This window comes from Episyrphus balteatus, chromosome 2 (assembly GCF_945859705.1).
Source record: "Episyrphus balteatus chromosome 2, idEpiBalt1.1, whole genome shotgun sequence".
In the NCBI taxonomy this organism is placed as follows: domain Eukaryota; kingdom Metazoa; phylum Arthropoda; class Insecta; order Diptera; family Syrphidae; genus Episyrphus; species Episyrphus balteatus.
The window spans coordinates 16933754-16952552 of NC_079135.1; the positions used below are offsets into that span (position 1 = coordinate 16933754).

The window sequence follows — 18799 nt, forward strand, 5'->3', positions numbered from 1 at the left end:
GGGTGAAATGAAACGTCAAAACCATACAAAAATTTCTTTCTACAATACTAAAAAGAGAAAGTCTTATTTTTTTTACAGGTTTAGCTCCAGTTCATTATAAATTTTTGCAAGCAATTTTTGCTTGAAATCTAAAAACAACGACGATTAGACCCCAGCTAACACAACAGCTTCTGTACATTGAAATCTCGCAAATAATAGCTTTTATAGAGCTTGTATAAAACTTGCTTCGCAAATTAATTTGCTTATAGAACTTCGAATCTGTTTAACAACTTCTAATAAGTTGTTTAAATACTGTTACAGAAACTTAACCGAAGAAAGCTTGTTTTTCGGATAAGCTTCGGTTAATGAACTTATAGAAGTTACTTCCCTTAACTTCTATAAGTTGATCTTCGAAAAAACTTGGTTAACAAGCTTGTATAAATACTGTATTGAGTTTGTAAACTTTCGTGAGCATTGCTTACAAAATTTTGTGTGAGCGAAATAGAACGATATGCAACAATAGGGTTTTTAATTGAATTTAGAGCTTTTCGCAAGTTAAATTCCCCAATTTTGCAAATCTTTGCATATCTTTGCAAACCAAATTCACAATTCAAAATAAAATTGTTTTAAACGGATTTAGACTTTATTTATTGACAAGTATCTAATCGAAATAAATAAATTTCATGATTTTGAAAAATTACAAGGAAATGCGTATTTATGAAAGTTCATTTATCCTCATGACCACGGTCGGGATCAAGACAGTCTTCACATTGGCCTCACTCCGCCGATTCATTCTGACAGTTCTGTGAGTTCAAAGATTTTAAATTGGTGTAAAATCTTCGCCTCAATTGTCAACACAGAAACGTCAAAATGAGCCAACGGAGTGACGCAAACGTTGGCACCCTTCAACGCAGGCCATCTGAACTAAAGTTTTGAATTTTTAGGTTCTGATTGGTCAGAACCAAATGTCAAGAAATCTAAAATTTCAGAACTTAAGTTCAGGTGGTCTGCGAAACCCGGACATTATAGTATTATGCACTATTCATTAATGACTGACTTTTGTTGAATAATTTATGTTCTCAAGTTTTCGTTTCTTGTCTTTTACGGAAATCTTCTATTGGAAGTCTTATTTTTCAGACATTCAGACATTTCAAATATTAAGAACCACACACGCATCCTTTTAACAAATGATCTTCTTCAGCTTCTGTCACAGCAAACTCAGGCACAATATTACAAATATTCAAAATTGTAAAGAAAATAGTTTTTTCTGAATTATAAAGAACAAATGCAATCCAATTAACAGCCATCTACAAAATTATTAGGTACTTTTAAACTGGTTCAAAATGTATGGTAAATTTCTTGTACTTACTTTAAGTATGTAAAGAGCCATGAATAAAATTTTTGCTGAACATGCAATAACAGCTGAAAGTCCGAATAAAATACCAAGAATTGATACAAGTGTAAGCACTTCAACTAAATGAACTGCAACGGCCATTTTATAAAAAAACACAAAAATTTCGTACAGTTATTTTGCAAACTTCAATTTGAAATATCCACAAAAAATTGACAAATCATAAACATTTTTTTGTATTCAATGAAAATATTTCGTTTTTCAATAATTAAATTTTCAGCAGGTGTTAAGTTTAAGAGAAAACATAACACATTACACTTGGATCAAAAATCCACTGTAAAATTGCTTACAAATATCCATTAAAGCACCATATCCTTTCCCGGGCGCCATTTTTAAGACCCGTATTTCTTTCATAAAAGTTTGATCAAGTTGAAACTGAAAGGCGCTTTTATTCCACTCAAATGTGTCTGTCATATTCTTCCCGGGCGCCAGTCAAAAGCAAACTAATTAGTTTGAATGCCTTTCAATTTGATCAGTCACTGAGACATTGAGAAATTTCATTTACTTTGTATAAAAGAGGGTAAAGATTCGCGTATGAGTAATTTTAATAACTCTGTTTTGTACACTCAAATATTATGTATCTCAGTTTATTTATGAAAAAAAAAAAACGATAAACTTGATTTTCAAAATAAAAATATCATAAATTTTTACTTGTTGGTATTTTTTAAATAATCGTATGAAAGTCTAGAAAACTTTTGAGACTTTTTCGATCCTTACAATAACCAGAATTATCGGGAAGACGGAAAAGCAAAGATTAACTGCACCAACATTTTTGATTGAAAAATAACAAAATGATAAATATTTACATTTTACACAAATTATCACACTTTTCGAAAGTTTATAATATTGTAAACTATTTTCAAATTTTGTCGCATAACATTACAATATATTGCAAATTCTAATATCTGAAGGACAACAATCCGACCGAAGTGTATAATATCACTTAATCGCGAGTGGCTAGTGACCTAGTATATAAAATATCTTTTTCTGGGAACTTAAATTATCTTGTATCTTTTTACAAGCTATAGGCAAATTGTTCATAAATTGAATTTAATAGAATTAGGTACATTAATAAATAAATTTAATGTGTTGGGGATAGTGAGAGTGAACGTTGAGAGCCGGCAAACACTGCGTTTTGATTGAGAAAAAAAGTGAAACAGAGTATAAGTGTTGGACTTTTAAATCAATTGTAGAAATGAACAAACAAACAAAAATAAAAGTAGGGGAAAATGGCCTAAAATGGTACATTGTGAACGCGAAAAGAGTTTATCTGGCAAAACCGACATATACGAAACTTTAGCAACTTCAAGTCATTATTTGAAATTTTACAGGTCAAACTGTCTCTAACCACCTCAAAATGTAAGTCGATAAAATTTTCTGAAACTTTTTTTTACAAAAAAAATGTATAAAAAACATTGTATTTTGGAAAAAGAAGGTAATGTACATATGTATGCATGAAGTATTTCTTATTAATTTACTGAAATAAGTTGGCTTAGAACGATTTTAGATTTTTCGGTATAAAACTTAAATTTAAAAAACCCAAAATGGGCAAAATGGCCTACTTTGTACTCGGGTAAAATGGCATACTTCCTTTCACATTTTTATTTTTCTTATACTGAAAATTGTTGCTAAATATAAACGATCTACAGAGAGGAAAGCCTTGACTAAGGAAAGTCCTTGATTCCGTCAAAAATCTGGAAAAAAGCATCCAAAACTTTGGAAGTTGCAAAAACTACAGTAAGAAGACGAGCAACCAATATGAACAGGGTTTTGAATGACTCGTAGAAAAATCTGGGGGAAATTAAGCATCACTTGTTCAAGAATATAGAAAAGGAGCCCTTTGAATCGATTTTTCATTTAAAATCACGTATGATTGGACAGTGTGCCATTTTACTCGGGTAAATTTGATCAGTGAAATTTGTAGACGTCTTGAAAATTAAAAAATTTAAATAGATTTTGAAATTTTTTAACTCGCAAATCAAAAATATGTGAGAGTAATATATTAAACTCTGAAAAGTAGATATTTATACATAGATAGCATTTAAGTTTGAATGTTACTTTTTTCGAGATATGGGACATTTTCCTTAGGGGGCCCATTTAAGGCCAACTTCCCCTACTTAGTTGCTATATTGATACTTAGTAAGGGTAAAGTGTGAAGATATGTTATATCAATCGAATTATAATGGTGGATTTGTTTATTTTCGCTGTCAGGAGGCTATTAGCTGTTACTTTCCAGTATAGCAAAAAACGGTATACTTCAGAATTCTTAACTCTTTCCTATTATAGTAATTCTATGACACTTGTGACATGTAAACATTTTTTCTGAGAAAAATTTTAGGCATTTTTCACATGTTCAATGATTTTTTGTGTCCAAAATTGCTGCAATTGCGTAGCTAGCATGGGTGGCACCTGGGGTGGCAATTATGGTGTCACCCCCAGAATGAAAAACAGTAAAATAAATGAAATTCCACTATTCTATGTAACTATGATTTTTCGCAAAAAATCGAACTGCCATACAACCGATTTTTTATTTTATTTTTTATTTTTAATTAAGGGCCAATTTTTCAATAGTCAGTTAAACAGTCAGTTAGTACTTATTCCTAAGGATAGAGAAAAAATCAATTTTTCAACAGGCAGATATAGCTTATTCCTAAGAATAAATCTATCTGCTTCTTTCAGAGACGAATAAAATTATTCTAAGGAATAATCTCAATAAAAATATTGTGTCAGTTGTCAAAGCTGTTTTGAAAGAATTTTGAAAAAAATACAGTGGAAAACAAGAAAACAAAAACAATCATGTATAAAAATGACGTTTAATTTTAAATATTTTTGAATTTGACAATTTTTTTTTGTTATTCTGTAGAATAAATTATTCTTGATTGAAAAATTCAATGTTTTTATCTGATTGTTTATGAGCCTAATAACTTTATTCGTCGAACAGTTAACTGACTGTTTATTAGAAGATTGAAAAATTGGCTCTAAGAAAAATTTCCAAAAAAATAATTTATGAACTTAAAAAATATACCTAGGTATTATTTTTTTTTTGAAAATTAAAAAAAAAAACTCACCAACAATTTTGAACATTTTTTTTGAACGATTTTTTGTCACTAAATTGAATACTTGGTTTGGAATTTGAAACCAGTCTAAAAGATGTTTTTGTACTTCTTTTAAAAACAAATTTTATATTTTTAATGAAATTTATAAAATTAAATCCTAAGTGAGCTTGAGGTCTTGTTTATATATCTTTTTGCTATCTTTTACTCCGACGTTTGAAAATATAACATGAAGCTAATTGCTTTCTCAACTTTTTTTCCTTGCGCTAAATAGCAGTTCGAATCGAAAATGTGATTTTCTTAACTGGAGCTACGCACAACTGGGCTGAAATTCGTAAAAAATCTTAGCTTGGCTTAATTTTGGAAAGATATTTGTATGGGACCGACCGCTTACCCGGGAGGGGAAATTATATACAAAAAACTTAACCTAAAAATGAAAAACTAAATTTTAAATAGTTTTTTTTTTTTTATTTAGAATAGTTTTTTTATATAGAGTGCAAATTAATGATACAAACGAAATATGCCGAGCTGCCAAAAAAAAGGGGTCGCGGAATTTTGTAGCTTTCTCTCCCTGTTCATAATTTTTGATTTTTGTTTCGCTGAAAAATTAGATAATAATTTTGAACAATTAATGAATTAATTATAATAATAATTTCTTACTTTTATTTGGCGCAGCACTCTAAAAAAAATTGTAGGATAATAGTTATTCGCCAAATTTCATTGAATTCTATAAAATGACTATGCAAATAGTTACAAAATAACTATTTTTTTCCCTGAGTGTATAGTAACGCTCTATTTACCACTCAAAAAAGTGTTTCGAGAAGTTCAATTGGCCACACCAATTTATTGTTTACTGTAAATGCTGTAAAATAAGCCGCAGAACGATAGGATGGATATTATCCGGGTGATTGATCAAGATCATTTTTAGACTCTTGGCATTGGAATACAGTCAGTAAATAAAACATGAATGTGACGCCAGCAAAATTTGGATAAAGTATTGAAAAGAGATTGATTGACCGTATAAGTATGATTAGATTGCGTTCGGTTTGGCTAGGCTACCATAATTCTTAAAATTGTTTGTGCTTCGGATGCTATGAACATTTGTTTCGAAAAAAAAATGATTTTCTGCTTTTTCATTCATCAACTTTAGACTCAAATATCTAGAAACCCCCTAAAACCAATTTTGAAAATAACTATATGTATTTAGCTTAGGTACGTATAGACTCAACATTTTTTTTATAGTCTCGTCTATGTACGCCAGGAATAACTTTACTTCTGGTATATTTAATCATAAGGTATAGTTAAATATATCAATGAAAATATATGTACCAGACGTAAAGTTATCTCTTCTTTATTTTCTTTAAATAGGTCATCGCCTTTGCCTAAGATATTCATCTATGTAATTTATCTTTTTATATTAAATCTAATTTATCTTTTTCCATACATTATTGTAGTACCCCTTGGGGCAAGGGTTAGTGCCAGAGGTCTGGGTACGTATCCCAGCCTCAACCACATAAAAACATTTTGCCGGGGAGCTGGAGCAAGTCTAAATTTTCGGTCCCCTTTGATGTTCAGGGCCCCTTTTATAAACATATACCTATCATAATAAGAAAAAATAAAATAAAAGTACGTATACGCCATACTTTTTTTTTGCTCCAATGGTTTGTATGCCCATGTTGGCTTGTAGTCAACTTTCCAAACAAACTATAATAGTTAGAAAGTTTTTTTTGACCGTAGAAACAATAAACAAATAAAGACCGTAGAAATGTAATAAATGTTTAATATGAGGTATCGAATACAATTTCTTTGTATTATTAATTTGGAATATCATTTAAAAAAATTTGATCTTTTTTTACAAAATTTAAGTGAGAATTTTATAGGTCAGCTTGATCACCAAAAGCGATTCTAGTAATTGGGCCTAGAACTTTCGACTGAAAAAAAAGATAATATAAACATATGTATAATATGTATATAAATAAAATATATTTAAGTTTGAGATACTTACGCCTAACATAATTGTATTTGATATAACATTTAATACAAAATCACCAGCATTTTCACTATATGAAAATTGTTTTGTATACACAATTATCTAAAAATAATAAATAATTTTTTCAATTTTATGTTATATATGTAGTTTAAAAATAATGAATTGATTACCATTAATCCTAAGATAATAAGTAATGGTTTTATCATTGATTTAATAATTCGAAAGAAGATTTTTATTAATATCCAAGCAATAAGGCACAAAAATCCAGAATATATTACAACTGCTGGATTAAGATCTAAGTAGAAATCATGATTGTCACGAAACCATTGTGAAATAACTTCGAGAAGAGGAAGATTCTGGGAAAGAAATAAGGGATTATCTATTATAAGAAGAAGTTATTTTATTGGAAAATTATTAAGTAAGGACATTAATTGCTAGAGATTGAGAGAAAAAATTACTTACCGTAAAACAGTTTGGATCTCTTTTAGAACAATATGAATCAGCCATTTTAGCACTAAAAATTCGAGGAAATGCACAAAAAATTCGAAACAGTCTATTTAATCTGAAAAATATAAAAATGCAAAATAAAGGAATTTTTAAAAATTTATCTCATTGAATTATTAACGAGTTAGCAGCGATCATAAATTAAAAAAATAATTAATTTTAAAGTTGTTATATTTTATTTTAAAGTTTTAATAGGTATTTTAGAAATAGATGCCACCGACAGATAATAAATTGGTATAAATTGGTCTAAACTGGTCTAACACAATGACCCAAAATTTAAAAAGAAGTTCATAGATATAGCAGCCTTTTGATAAAGGTTGAGAGATAATATTGAAAACATAAACAAAAATGTTCTGCTTTGTGACTCATCTTACAAACTATTAATTAGCTAGCACCTTAAGTGTCACACTTATCAAACTATACTAAAACCTGTGTATTTTGTTAAAATGTTTTATAGACTTCAATTTTTTTGTTTTCAATGCGACTACAAAACATAAATGGGAAATCCCCGAAATAAATTATGAAACTATATAAATATAATAAATGTCACGAAGTAAAGAAGAAGTATCACAAAACTGTTGCATAGACAAATTCCACCTACATAATACAAATCGAAAAACAATTTTCACTCAATAATAAGTAACAGCCGATGATCGTACTTAACTGAGCATTATTTTATTGATGATTTGAATTGAATGAAAAAAAGCGGCTTATCTTAGCTGATAACAGCTTGTCACAAAACCAAAATTATACCAAAAATACAGAAAAGTTCAATGTGCACTGCACAAACAAATTTATGTACATGAACTTATCTGCATACCTTCAATTTTTGAATAATGATTATTGACTAATTTAAGAAAAAAAGAGCAATAATTGCATGAGATTTTATGTTCGAGTATATTCACAAATAACAAGAACGTGCCAATATCGGTTTAAAATGCTGAAGTAATATCTACATACATTATGTATGTGTAGGTACTTGAAATCAAACGATTTCTTAGCATGCAATATTTAGCTGACACTTATTATAAATACAAGGTGTTTCGCATAAAGTGGAATAAACAACCAATAAATGTAATTGTGATATACACTCCTTTTCATCAGAATAGGTAAACAACTTTTCAAATGTTCATTAATCGTTTGTCCCCAATAGTGGTACGTGACCTAACAAGGTTTTATTGTTTTTTGATAGTTTAAGATGTTGGGAAAAGCAACAGCTAAAATTATTTCAAAATGGACCATAACTTTTGCATTGTTTTTCTTGTAAAGTATTTTTTGAGGAAAAATCAACTTATTTTTTTCTTAATCAGAATAGGTACACCCTTGTTATCTTTAATGTTTTTGTGGATTTCGAGCAAATTTACCATTAAAACAAATTACTGGACTTTCCTAAGTGTAATTTAATAATCATACTACCATTTTGAAAAACATGGGTGGATTAAAATCGCTAAATTTTGGAGAAAACACCTTAAGAAAAAAAACAAACAATGAAGGATCCACCAGTACTGGTATGATTAAAAAAAAATTACGAATTGTGAATATGCTCTATCCAGGCTTCAGATACAAACATTCTGGGGTTAAAAAAAATGAATCGTGGTAAAAAAAATGCAAAAAAAAAACACTCTAAGACGAGTAAATTTTTACATGTGCTACCAGTTTTGGTGGATTAACGAAAAGAATAAAAGTGAAAAACAATTGTTATTTGTAATTTTAGGACAGTAAATAGAATGGTCATTAGTCCCAATCTTCTAAAATGGCTGAATTTTGAAAAGACACCATTACTACACCAAGAACAGAATTGTATGCGTTTAAGGTTTTTGAAATCCTTTACCACATGAAAAGTTGAGTAGTATTTCTTGTTATTTTTGGATCGATGAACATTTAATTTTGATGTCCTTGGTGAGTTAAACTATCAGTTTAACATTCTACGAAAGGAGAAACCATTTTGAGATTTAGTTTATTGATTTAGTTTATTCGTTAAATACTAACTTTATACATAGGTACATTTTCTTAAAATTAAAATTACATATATAGGTTTTATATTATTACAAAACTAAAAGAAAAACTTACATCTAATGTACACTATGGGTTATTTTGAATAAAGAATATTATTTTAAAGTTAAGTGATTTTATATTGTCAATGCTGGAGTTATTTATATTTGAATTTGTATTGTAAATATTAATTAAAAAATTTAAAGGGCTAATAGCAATAATAATTGAGACCAACTTCATTGTTAAAAAAGAAGTGTTAAGGCATGGAAGAAAGAAATCTTCTACGATAATACAAATAATGAATTTCAAACGTGAAGAATGGTCACAATTATTTGTAAATGCATATTCAAGAAACTTTTCCTTAATTCTCTAGTATTTGTGAACCAGTATTTTGAATTTTTTAACAGGACCACGCCTCCTACCACAATAAATGCTCTGTAAAATATTGGGAGGAAGTGCAAATTAAGAAAGTACTTGAGTATCTACCATAGAAAACAACGCTGAACATTGTTGAAAATGTTTGGAAATGGCTAGCCCGTACTGATAAAATTTGTGATATTCGATTTTAAGATAAAAATATTTCCTAACCCACCATTTAACAATTTAGGGAAGAGATTCAGACATATTGCATAAAGAGATTTAACAATGCAATTCCTGGACAGTTATGTTATTTTTTATGAATAAAAACGCCACTATACAAAAAATAAAATAAATAAAATACATTTTTAAGAAGAGCTTGGTTTAAATTCATTTCACGGATCACTTTCACATCATTCTCTATGTGTTGTGTACCTATTCTGATGAAACAAAAAAATTACTCAGTTTTCGATGTGAAATGCTTTGCCATAGAGAAACAAGAAAAATAACCACTCGTCTTGAATTATTTTTTTTTTGCTGATTCTGCTAGCATCTTAAACAATGACTTGACATCAAAAAATTATTATTTTTCCTACACTGTGAGGAAAAAACGAATACTGAACATTTGAAAAGTTGTGTACCTATTCTGATGAAAAGGAGTGTATACATATGTATATGTATGTAGATCATACAAATACAAATCTAAAAAAACAATCAAAATCCAATATGTATTTAATAAATTTTTAAATGGAGAACAAATTGAAAATTAAACAGAAATATTAATATATGTACAAGCTCGAAGGTGAAGGTTTTCAAACGCAATTTTATTTATTTATTCAATTTAAAATTTCGAAAATATGGATTTTTTGCATGTAACTTTCAACCTATAAACGCTTTGAAAATTGTTTACACATGGTAAACTTTTAGATCATACATAAAATTCTCAACCAGAAATGTGTTGACTCTTTTCTTAACTTCTTTACCATTTAGAAGATGAATGAATGCACAAATTTGAATGAGCCTTGATCAACAATAATACTTATTGTACTTAATACTTATTGTTTTTTTTTTTTTTTTAATTTGCGGTTTATATACATTTAGGATACATTTTTTGCTAAAGCCTGGTAGGTATGTACATAGATCGTACTAAAGCCTAGTACGCTGCTGATGCCAAACTAAAAATCCCATACAAAAATGACACAACGAAATCGTAAACGAAAAATTTCGTTAAACTTTTCGTTCTGCAGTATACGCTGTTCGAAATTTGAGTTTTTTCGTTTGCTTTTCATATTCGTTTTGTCATTGTATGCCTTTGGTTTTTTTTTTTATTATTTATGTTTTGTAATTTGTGATTATTTTTCCGTCGGGATTTCGCAAACATTTCGAAATATTTTGTTTCGCATCAGCAGCGTACCAGGCTTAATTTTCAGCTCCCATACTAAAAAAAGCATTCGATCGACAACCACGAGATCTGATATGGGTGGCCCTCAGACAACGAGGAGTTCCGGAAACCTATGTGCGGATAATTATGGACATGTATGATGGAGCAGTAACTAAAGTAAGATGTGCAGCTGGAGTCACCGAAGAATTCGAAATCACAGTAGGTGTACACCAGGGAAGCGTCTTGAGTCCTCTGCTCTTTATTACCGTTCTTGATTACCTGCTTGAAGGCAAAGTGAAGACCCAAAAGTGCATCAGTTATTCTTTGCTGACGATGGAGCCATCATAAGTGAAGACCCGATATCCCTGCAACGAGCACTTGATGTATGGGTGGATGTTCTAGAAGGTAGTGGGTACCGCATAAGCGCGAAAAAGACAGAATACCTATGCTGCCCATTTTCTGATCCACACAGGCCTATTCCTGACATTTATTTGAATGGTGTAGTGCTTCCCAAGTGTGAAAAGTTTAAATATCTGGGGTCTATGATAAATAACGAAGGTACTTGTGATGACGATATCAATCATCGCGTAAGCGTAGGGTGGATGAAGTGGCGGGAAAATTCTGCCATCTTCTGTGATCGAAAAATGCCCCCTAAGCTGAAAGGAAGACTCTACACCGCAGTTGTGCGTCCAGCACTCACATACGGTTCACAATGTTGGACAATGTACAAAAAGTATGAGAGTAAGTTAACGGCAGCTGAGATGAAGATGCTTCGTATGACAGCAGGAGTAATAAAGCTTGATAGAATTAGAAGTACGAAGATCCGAGGAAGCCTTCATGTTAAAAACACCATCTCCCAAAAAATTGAACACGACCGACTCAGTTGGTATTGCCATGTTCAAAGGAGAGATCCTGAGAACCCCGTCAAAAAAGCAATATCATACAACGTTCCAACACGAAATAGAAAGAAAGGTAGGCCTAAAAACTCCTGGTACAAGCAAATGCAAAACCACCAGCATTCAGTTGGCCTAAGAAATGGAACAATACAAAACCGGGAGGCTTGCCGCCGATTTCTGAGGTTAACCCGGCGAACCCCACAGGCGGATCACTAGTGTGAAGCAGTTACGTGGGATAGTTATGATCCCCTCGACATCGAGATCATAACAGCGCCGAGAAAAAGGAAGAAGAAGAAGATACTAAAATAATGCCTCCAAAATTTAACCAAGCTAATTTATTCAAGTGTTGTGAGAAAGGAACTTGTACCAAACGAAAACCCCATTGGATTCACTTAAAACATCATGTTAACCATTTATCGGAATCGTTTTCGAGGAATTCAAAATACCTCGAAACTGTTATATGGGATGTATCCATTCTAGTGGAGACATTAAAAAAAAAAAAAAAAAAATAATAAAATACCTTTGATATATTATTAAAAAAAAATAATCTATACCGAATTTCAAATTTTTGAAATGCTCCATCATCACGAAACCAATATACTTAACGAGTCTATAGAGCAAGTAAAAAATATGAATGAACTATTATACTGAGTTTAAATATTCCCAATCAAGTGCTAGTTAAAAATGTAAATCTACAAATTATTTTTCTTTTGCTCGCCACCGCTGTATGTAGAATGTAAAATGAATACCTACCTAAAATTATTAATATTTTAGATCAATTTTAATTGTATAAGACCAAGTAAACTACACAACATGCTTAAGGTTTCTTCATCAGAGAAGGATTCCTAGTTCCTTAACCAACAAGACAATCGGCCTTTATCCGAATTAAATTCTTTTCGGAAATCTTTTACGATTACAATAACAAAGTCCGATCGTAGTGGCGGTTTGTATGAAATTTTCCATTACGAACGGATTCCATGATTTTTTTTTTTTTCGAGAATTGTAACAAATTTCCGATACGAATGGAACTCGTGATTAGGCCGAATACAAAGCTTTCTTATTTCGGATGTTCTTAAAGTCTAGCCAAAATGCATCTTTTTGCATCTGCTCAAACCTAATTCGGGGATTATAAGCACTGACAATATTTCACAACACGTCTTGCATCACTCAATTATAGGTCGTTTCAAATCAAAAGTCCCATTGAAAATTGAGCAAAAATAAAAAAAACCTATTCGCTTACTGGAAGGAAGCATTTATGAGGCAGCTGAACTTTTTCTAAAATTACGATAGTATAACGAAGAACTGTTCTTGATATCCCTGTTTTAATTAATTGATTAGTCTGTGAGATTCACTGGGTTATCCTCAGAAAGCGGAGGCAAGTCTCCCGGGCTTCCATCACTCCATATCCGCGGGCAATACAAAAAAACATACAATTATTTAATAAATTATAATTTGAAGGCAGTTGGGATAACTTTGCCGAAGATATTATTATAGGACTAGGTGAAGATGGACCAGAAATGTCCAGTTTATATGATAGCAATTCATAACTTAAAATTCTATTCACATCTTTTCATTTGTATAATTGAGCAGTAAATATCTTATTTTTCAGATTTTTCGTTTGTTTATTTTTTTTTCTCTAGCATTTCTTTCATTCAAACACGCATGATTTGTTGTTATTTTTGAGTTGATTTGTCACAATGAGCCAATAAAATTGAGTTTTTTGTTTATATGTTCTCAATTTTATTGGAAGGGAGAAAATAAACTCAGAGTCAGGACTTTTGTTTTGAAACGACCTATAGTGACATCAAACAGTCACTATCACGAGACTTCGAAACATCTAAAAGGCTACTTAGTAACTCTTTCTCATAGAAGTAGAAAATCCTGAAGTCTTACAAACGAACTCTTTTACCGTTCATACTACCAACGTTCTAACAACGTACTCTTAATTTTCAACTAATTCGATCATTTTTAATTGTCCCAAAATCAGAAACATAAAAAGCAGTCACTACCTTATCTTCAAAGTGATCGACTCAGCGATTATTATTTGCCTTGATTGAAAGCAGTGCTTTCCTTAATAATTTTAACATTTTTGTTGGGATCCCATGATTCATGTATGAATGTAGGTAAGGTACAACATACTGATGTTCAATTTTTTATTTATTTTTCCAATTTGAAATTAGACAAGATTCAAGTCAGAAAAGCAGTGCACTATTGGACTGGATATACATAAAGGGTCCAGGGAAAAACAGCACAAATCCATTTCAACTCATTTCGAGAAAAACGCATTTTAAAATGTTGATCTCCATACAACTTAGTACTAAAAGTACACATTTAATTTATTTTTTCGGCAAGGCTTAAATTTTTTTTTATAAAAGTAAGGATGCCATTAGATAGTGCTTATTAAATACTACAAGACCTCATCATTAAAAGACAAAAAGTGGACATGTGCCGTTTTTCCCCTGGACCCTTCACATAATTTATCTCTAAAATGTAATTTATCATGTTTTTTATAATTATAAAAGTTCTAGACTGAAATCGCAGAAGACAAATATTTACCCACTATCGTTGCAACTACAAAAAAGGTGTATAAGGTCCTAAGGTCTTCAATATCGTTATCATTCATATCACTCAAGAATATTAATTATTCCCAACCAACACCATACCGCGTGGTGTTGATTGATTTTACCAGCGACTTCTACCCAATCGACTGTTTCTCAGAAGAGACATGAAAAAGATAAGTGCACTTCACTTACGCACTTTAAACCCTAAATTGCCCAGGTTGATACAAATTTCCCGAGACTTTCTATTATCTAGTTTTTATTTTAAAATACAAAGCCCTAGTCATGATCTAGATTCTAGAAAGATAGTTACTCAGAACATAATCAAACAAAATACTTACTCTCTTCTCTTTTTGGTTCAACTAGTTTCAGATTGGTTTAAGCCGGCTTCCTTTTTTTTTGTGTAAATAATTTATTAATTCCGTACGATCTTCTCACAGCAAAATTTTACTTTTGTTTACAGTAGTTGTTGATTTCCCAATCTACTTGTCAAAACCTCAAAGCCATATGATCGACCTCCCCTCGTTTGACAACTCTAAAGAAACTCAAAACAACTTCTTTCTCTGAAAACAACAAAAAATGATCATACAAACAAAAAATAAAAGAGAAATCCAAATTTTTTAATAAACATTTGATTTTTATTCAAATTTGCGACGATAATCGTCTCTCTCTCTCTCTCTCTCTTACGTCCCTCGTTTACGCAAAGTTACAAGTTTTTTTTTTTCTGTTTTTAATTTTTTTTTTAAAGTTAAATCATAAATACAATAAATTTATTCGTCTTCTTTTTCTTTTTGCTTCGAGATATTTACGCAAAAAAACTTATAATAAACTAAAGAATCTAGACTACAACTACTTGAGTGACATCTTCTCAACACTAGCCAACAACGCATCTGCCTCAGCAACTTGATCTTCAGTGCTAAGATTCTTCAAACGACTCTCCAAAGCATCCAAATCATCGATATCTTGTTTCTGCCGACATAAATAACGCAACATCAAACTAATCAGCAAACACATATCCTCTAAAATCTTCTCCTTCTCTGGAGTTGGATTTTGATAGCGTAACTTTAATAATCTCCATTTACTTTCGGCTAACTCAAATGGAGTCTTCCCACTGCGATCGTATACATGCAAACTAGCTCCACCTTGCAATAAAATTCGAACAACTTGATTAAAGTTATTCGAAGAAGCTGAAATCACAGCCAAGTGAAGAGGAGTGTTGCCTAAAGAATCGACAATATTAGGATTAGCGCCGAATCGCAAAAGTAGAGACACAATCTCATCATAACCACGACAAGCGGCCAAATGCAACGGACTGCGTTTGTGTTCGTCGGAAGAATTTGGATCGGTTAGTTTTTCCAACATTCGTGTGAGTAATTCAACGTTGCAGGTGGACGCAGCTAAACGCAAACGTCTGCCATTCATTTCGGCTTGAATGTTAGCAAAGCCACTTAGACGACTCCATATTCTTTTGCGACAGCGTAGCTTTAGCGAACTACTGCCGGATGGAAGACTAGATGGACGCATTAGAGCGCCCATGTCGGATGGTTTTGGTTGTGGTTGGGCGAATTGCTGTGGTGAATGGTCGTCATCGCCAATGCCGGCATCGCCGCCGCCAAGTAAATTGAAATTGTGTAAATTTGGAATGACGAGGGGAATTGTCGGTAGGATAAAATTGTTACCATCGTTGCTGTCATTGCTAGTGTCCACTCCCGAATCGTTCGAGGCCATTTTGTGGAAGGAAGATTGTAGATTGTTTGGCGGGTTTTTGTTTTGTTTTTTTTTTTTTGTTTGTTTTTATAATAATAATAAATTGATTATCGTATTTTTTCGTGGTATTTGATTTTTGCAAAAAAAAATCCAAATTGAATTTTATATAGTTTCTTTGTTTGTGTTTTTGTTTAGTATCGTTGTTTTGCTTTGGAACTTTTTTTTGATAGATGACAAAAATAATAAATAAAATACGCATGACGGCTGATTTTTGTGTGTGATGTTTTTCATTTGGAGTTGGATGTTTTCATTTGCAGTTGGATGGGGGCGCTGAATGGTAAAATGAATGTGTTTAGTGGGAAGAGTGGTAAGTATGTAAAGTAATTGAAGAGTTTGATGAGCTGAAATTTGGTGAATATCATTTTGAATTGAAAATAGGTGAATATTATGGGGTTTTTGTTTGGTAAATTTTTATTTTGATATATAAATTGATTTTTTTTTCGTTACGAAACGAATACGTTTGCAGATTGATTTTTATTTGCTATAGTATTAAGAGATCAAAGAGAAACGTCAAAAAGAGTCATTTTTTTACCGGAGACTCACGGTAGAAAATCTTCCTTCCCTTTTTTGCGAACTTTATTTCTCCTTTGCTCTTAAGTGCGTCTCGCACTTTGCGTCTTCGTGTAGAAGCGGACTTAGTTTTACTTTTGCTATATTTTTCATTATGCTTTTGATCGGTTTTTTTCAGCCTAATTGACACACACCCTTAGTTTGATTTTATAATTGTAAAATAAAAATATCCCATCAACGCAGAAAAAAATGTGATTTTTTTGTTATATGCCACAGGATTTTTTTTATTGATGAAGAACACTGGCGGAAAATTTTTTTTAAGGCTTGGCCACACCGGAGGGTATGCGGTATAGCGGTAACGATATTTGTACTAAAAAAATTCCACACCTGAACGTTGATGTGTCAGTTTGAAATTTGTTTCATACAAGTACCCTCACCGCTACCCGTACCGCTACCGCATATCCTCCAGTGTGGCCAAGCCTTTATTCGGTTTTCAATTTCATTTTGGAAAAAGTTAAGAATTAACGCAAAAATGGAAGAAATATATCTGGGGGAATATAATAAAGTAGAAAATATATTCATAATGGTTGTTTTCTGTTAATAACAAAAGAGTTTGAAAGAAAAACTTTTCGCATTTTTCAATTTTCAAACAAAATTTTAAAATGTCAAACTTCAAATTCATAAGTGTGTGTGCAAGTGCGTGTGCAAATCGGTGTAAATCTGACTAAAAATGTGGAGTAAATCCGGGGTACTCCGTAGTACTAAAATTACTCCGGAGTAGTTTTTTTGTACACTTTTGTATAGTCAAAGAACACAAAACCTTCAAAAGTGCAAAAATAAGTAGTAAAAGGGTACTCTTATTGGAGTGAAAGAAAACGACAAAAGATACAAAAAAAATAAATCAATTTTTTTGGCCAAACGAAGGCAAAAATGATCAAAATCAGTTTTTTGACAGATCTAAATCAAAAAATAAAATGAGTTTTATACCAAACGAAAACGTCCTTAGTGCCAGGCCTTACGGTGATTTTAAATCGCCTAATCAGTCAGGCTGTTGGCGTGAGGTTGAGACACTTATTATTTTACATCACACAACAGTATTATAACACATTTATAACATCAATTTTTATGTAAAATCTGAGAAAATGACTCCTTGAGAATTGATAATATTTTAACTATTTTATTAAATATGACACTCAAATGTCAAAAATAACAATTTCGTTACTGACTTAAACGTTTATATGAATGTTAAATAATGTCTTTTTGACATTCTGGGATTAAAAATAAGATTATTCACCAAACATTTAATATACTATTCATACAATTTATGAGTGATCAGGACCACCCATTACACAGAGTCTCCACTGAACATACAGCTGCCCAACAACACAACCGCAATCCAATCCACAAACAGAACAATTTTTTTTCGCTGGGCAAATAATGTCATGTCGTCTCATTTTATCTTTCGTGTACATGTAAGGTTTTCTCTTGAATGTAGAGGTAAAATGACTCGTTTTACTTCTACATTCAAGAGAAAACCTTACACGTATACGAAACGTCAGAATCATGCCAATGATTTGAACAACGCTCATGTCATGTTCAAAAAACGAGATTCTTCGACAAGATGTCTGTGTGGGCATAGATTTTTCTGCCTCCATTGGATTTTTTCAAGACATGTTCATGAACCGGGCATCGTTCATGCCCAGTGGAGGCGGCCTGTTAGTTTGTAAGGTCGATACTCGATAACATTTTTTCGAATTATCCGATTACAAGAAAAGTCAAAACGAAACTTACCTCAGCAAAGGTAAATAACACACTGAACAAACTAGAACCACTCCCAAGACTGATAAGTTCTTGCAGTTATTAGTCTCAAGTGTGGTAAGTTCTTACAAATTATCACTACAATAGGTGTGTTTTTTATAACGACCGGTCTAGACTGAATAAAAAAAAAAAAACGCATGTCGGGGCTAAGGAATTTACATTCTAAAAGTTAAATGTAACTTTACTTTAGCTATTCGGGCTTAGCTAAGCCCAGATGCTAAGGTATTGTTGTATTTAACACATTTCGAATGTCAAATTATATAGAAAAAAATTGAATTTGAAATCTGAACTGACCTCATTTGCGAAATTATCTCATTTAGTGAAATAAGTTTGACAAAAAAAATGCATGAGAAATATTCTTATAGGAAGACAAGGATAGAATTAGCAATTAAAGGAGCAATCAAAGAAAACGAAAAAAAAAATTGTTGAGAAATCTTTATTTATTCAACTTGATCCAACTCAAATCTGATTCGGAAAGATCTGGACATAAATCCGTGAATATCTCTACGCTAAAAATTTATTATAAAATTTCTCAAAAAAAAAAAAAAAACAGATTTTTGAATTTGCAATACACAAAGAGGTG

The 18799-nt window shown here is 31.4% G+C and overlaps 1 protein-coding gene and 1 long non-coding RNA gene across 2 annotated transcripts; both read right to left on the bottom strand.

Moving 5' to 3' along the window:
• Positions 1–1119: 1119 nt before the first annotated feature.
• LOC129912187 (uncharacterized) lies at positions 1120–1702 on the bottom strand. The gene is made up of 2 exons (XR_008771778.1): positions 1349–1702; positions 1120–1286 (listed from the first exon to the last, which is right to left on the bottom strand). It is a non-coding gene; the product is annotated as an uncharacterized LOC129912187 (long non-coding RNA).
• Positions 1703–6198: 4496 nt separating this feature from the next.
• On the bottom strand, positions 6199–16078 carry LOC129910753 (ankyrin repeat domain-containing protein 54). The gene is made up of 5 exons (XM_055988260.1): positions 14463–16078; positions 6896–6995; positions 6604–6789; positions 6449–6535; positions 6199–6374 (listed from the first exon to the last, which is right to left on the bottom strand). Exon 1 carries the CDS (start codon positions 15847–15849, stop codon positions 14971–14973), a length of 879 nt encoding a protein of 292 aa, XP_055844235.1. The 5' UTR covers positions 15850–16078; the 3' UTR covers positions 6199–6374; positions 6449–6535; positions 6604–6789; positions 6896–6995; positions 14463–14970.
• Positions 16079–18799: the final 2721 nt, after the last annotated feature.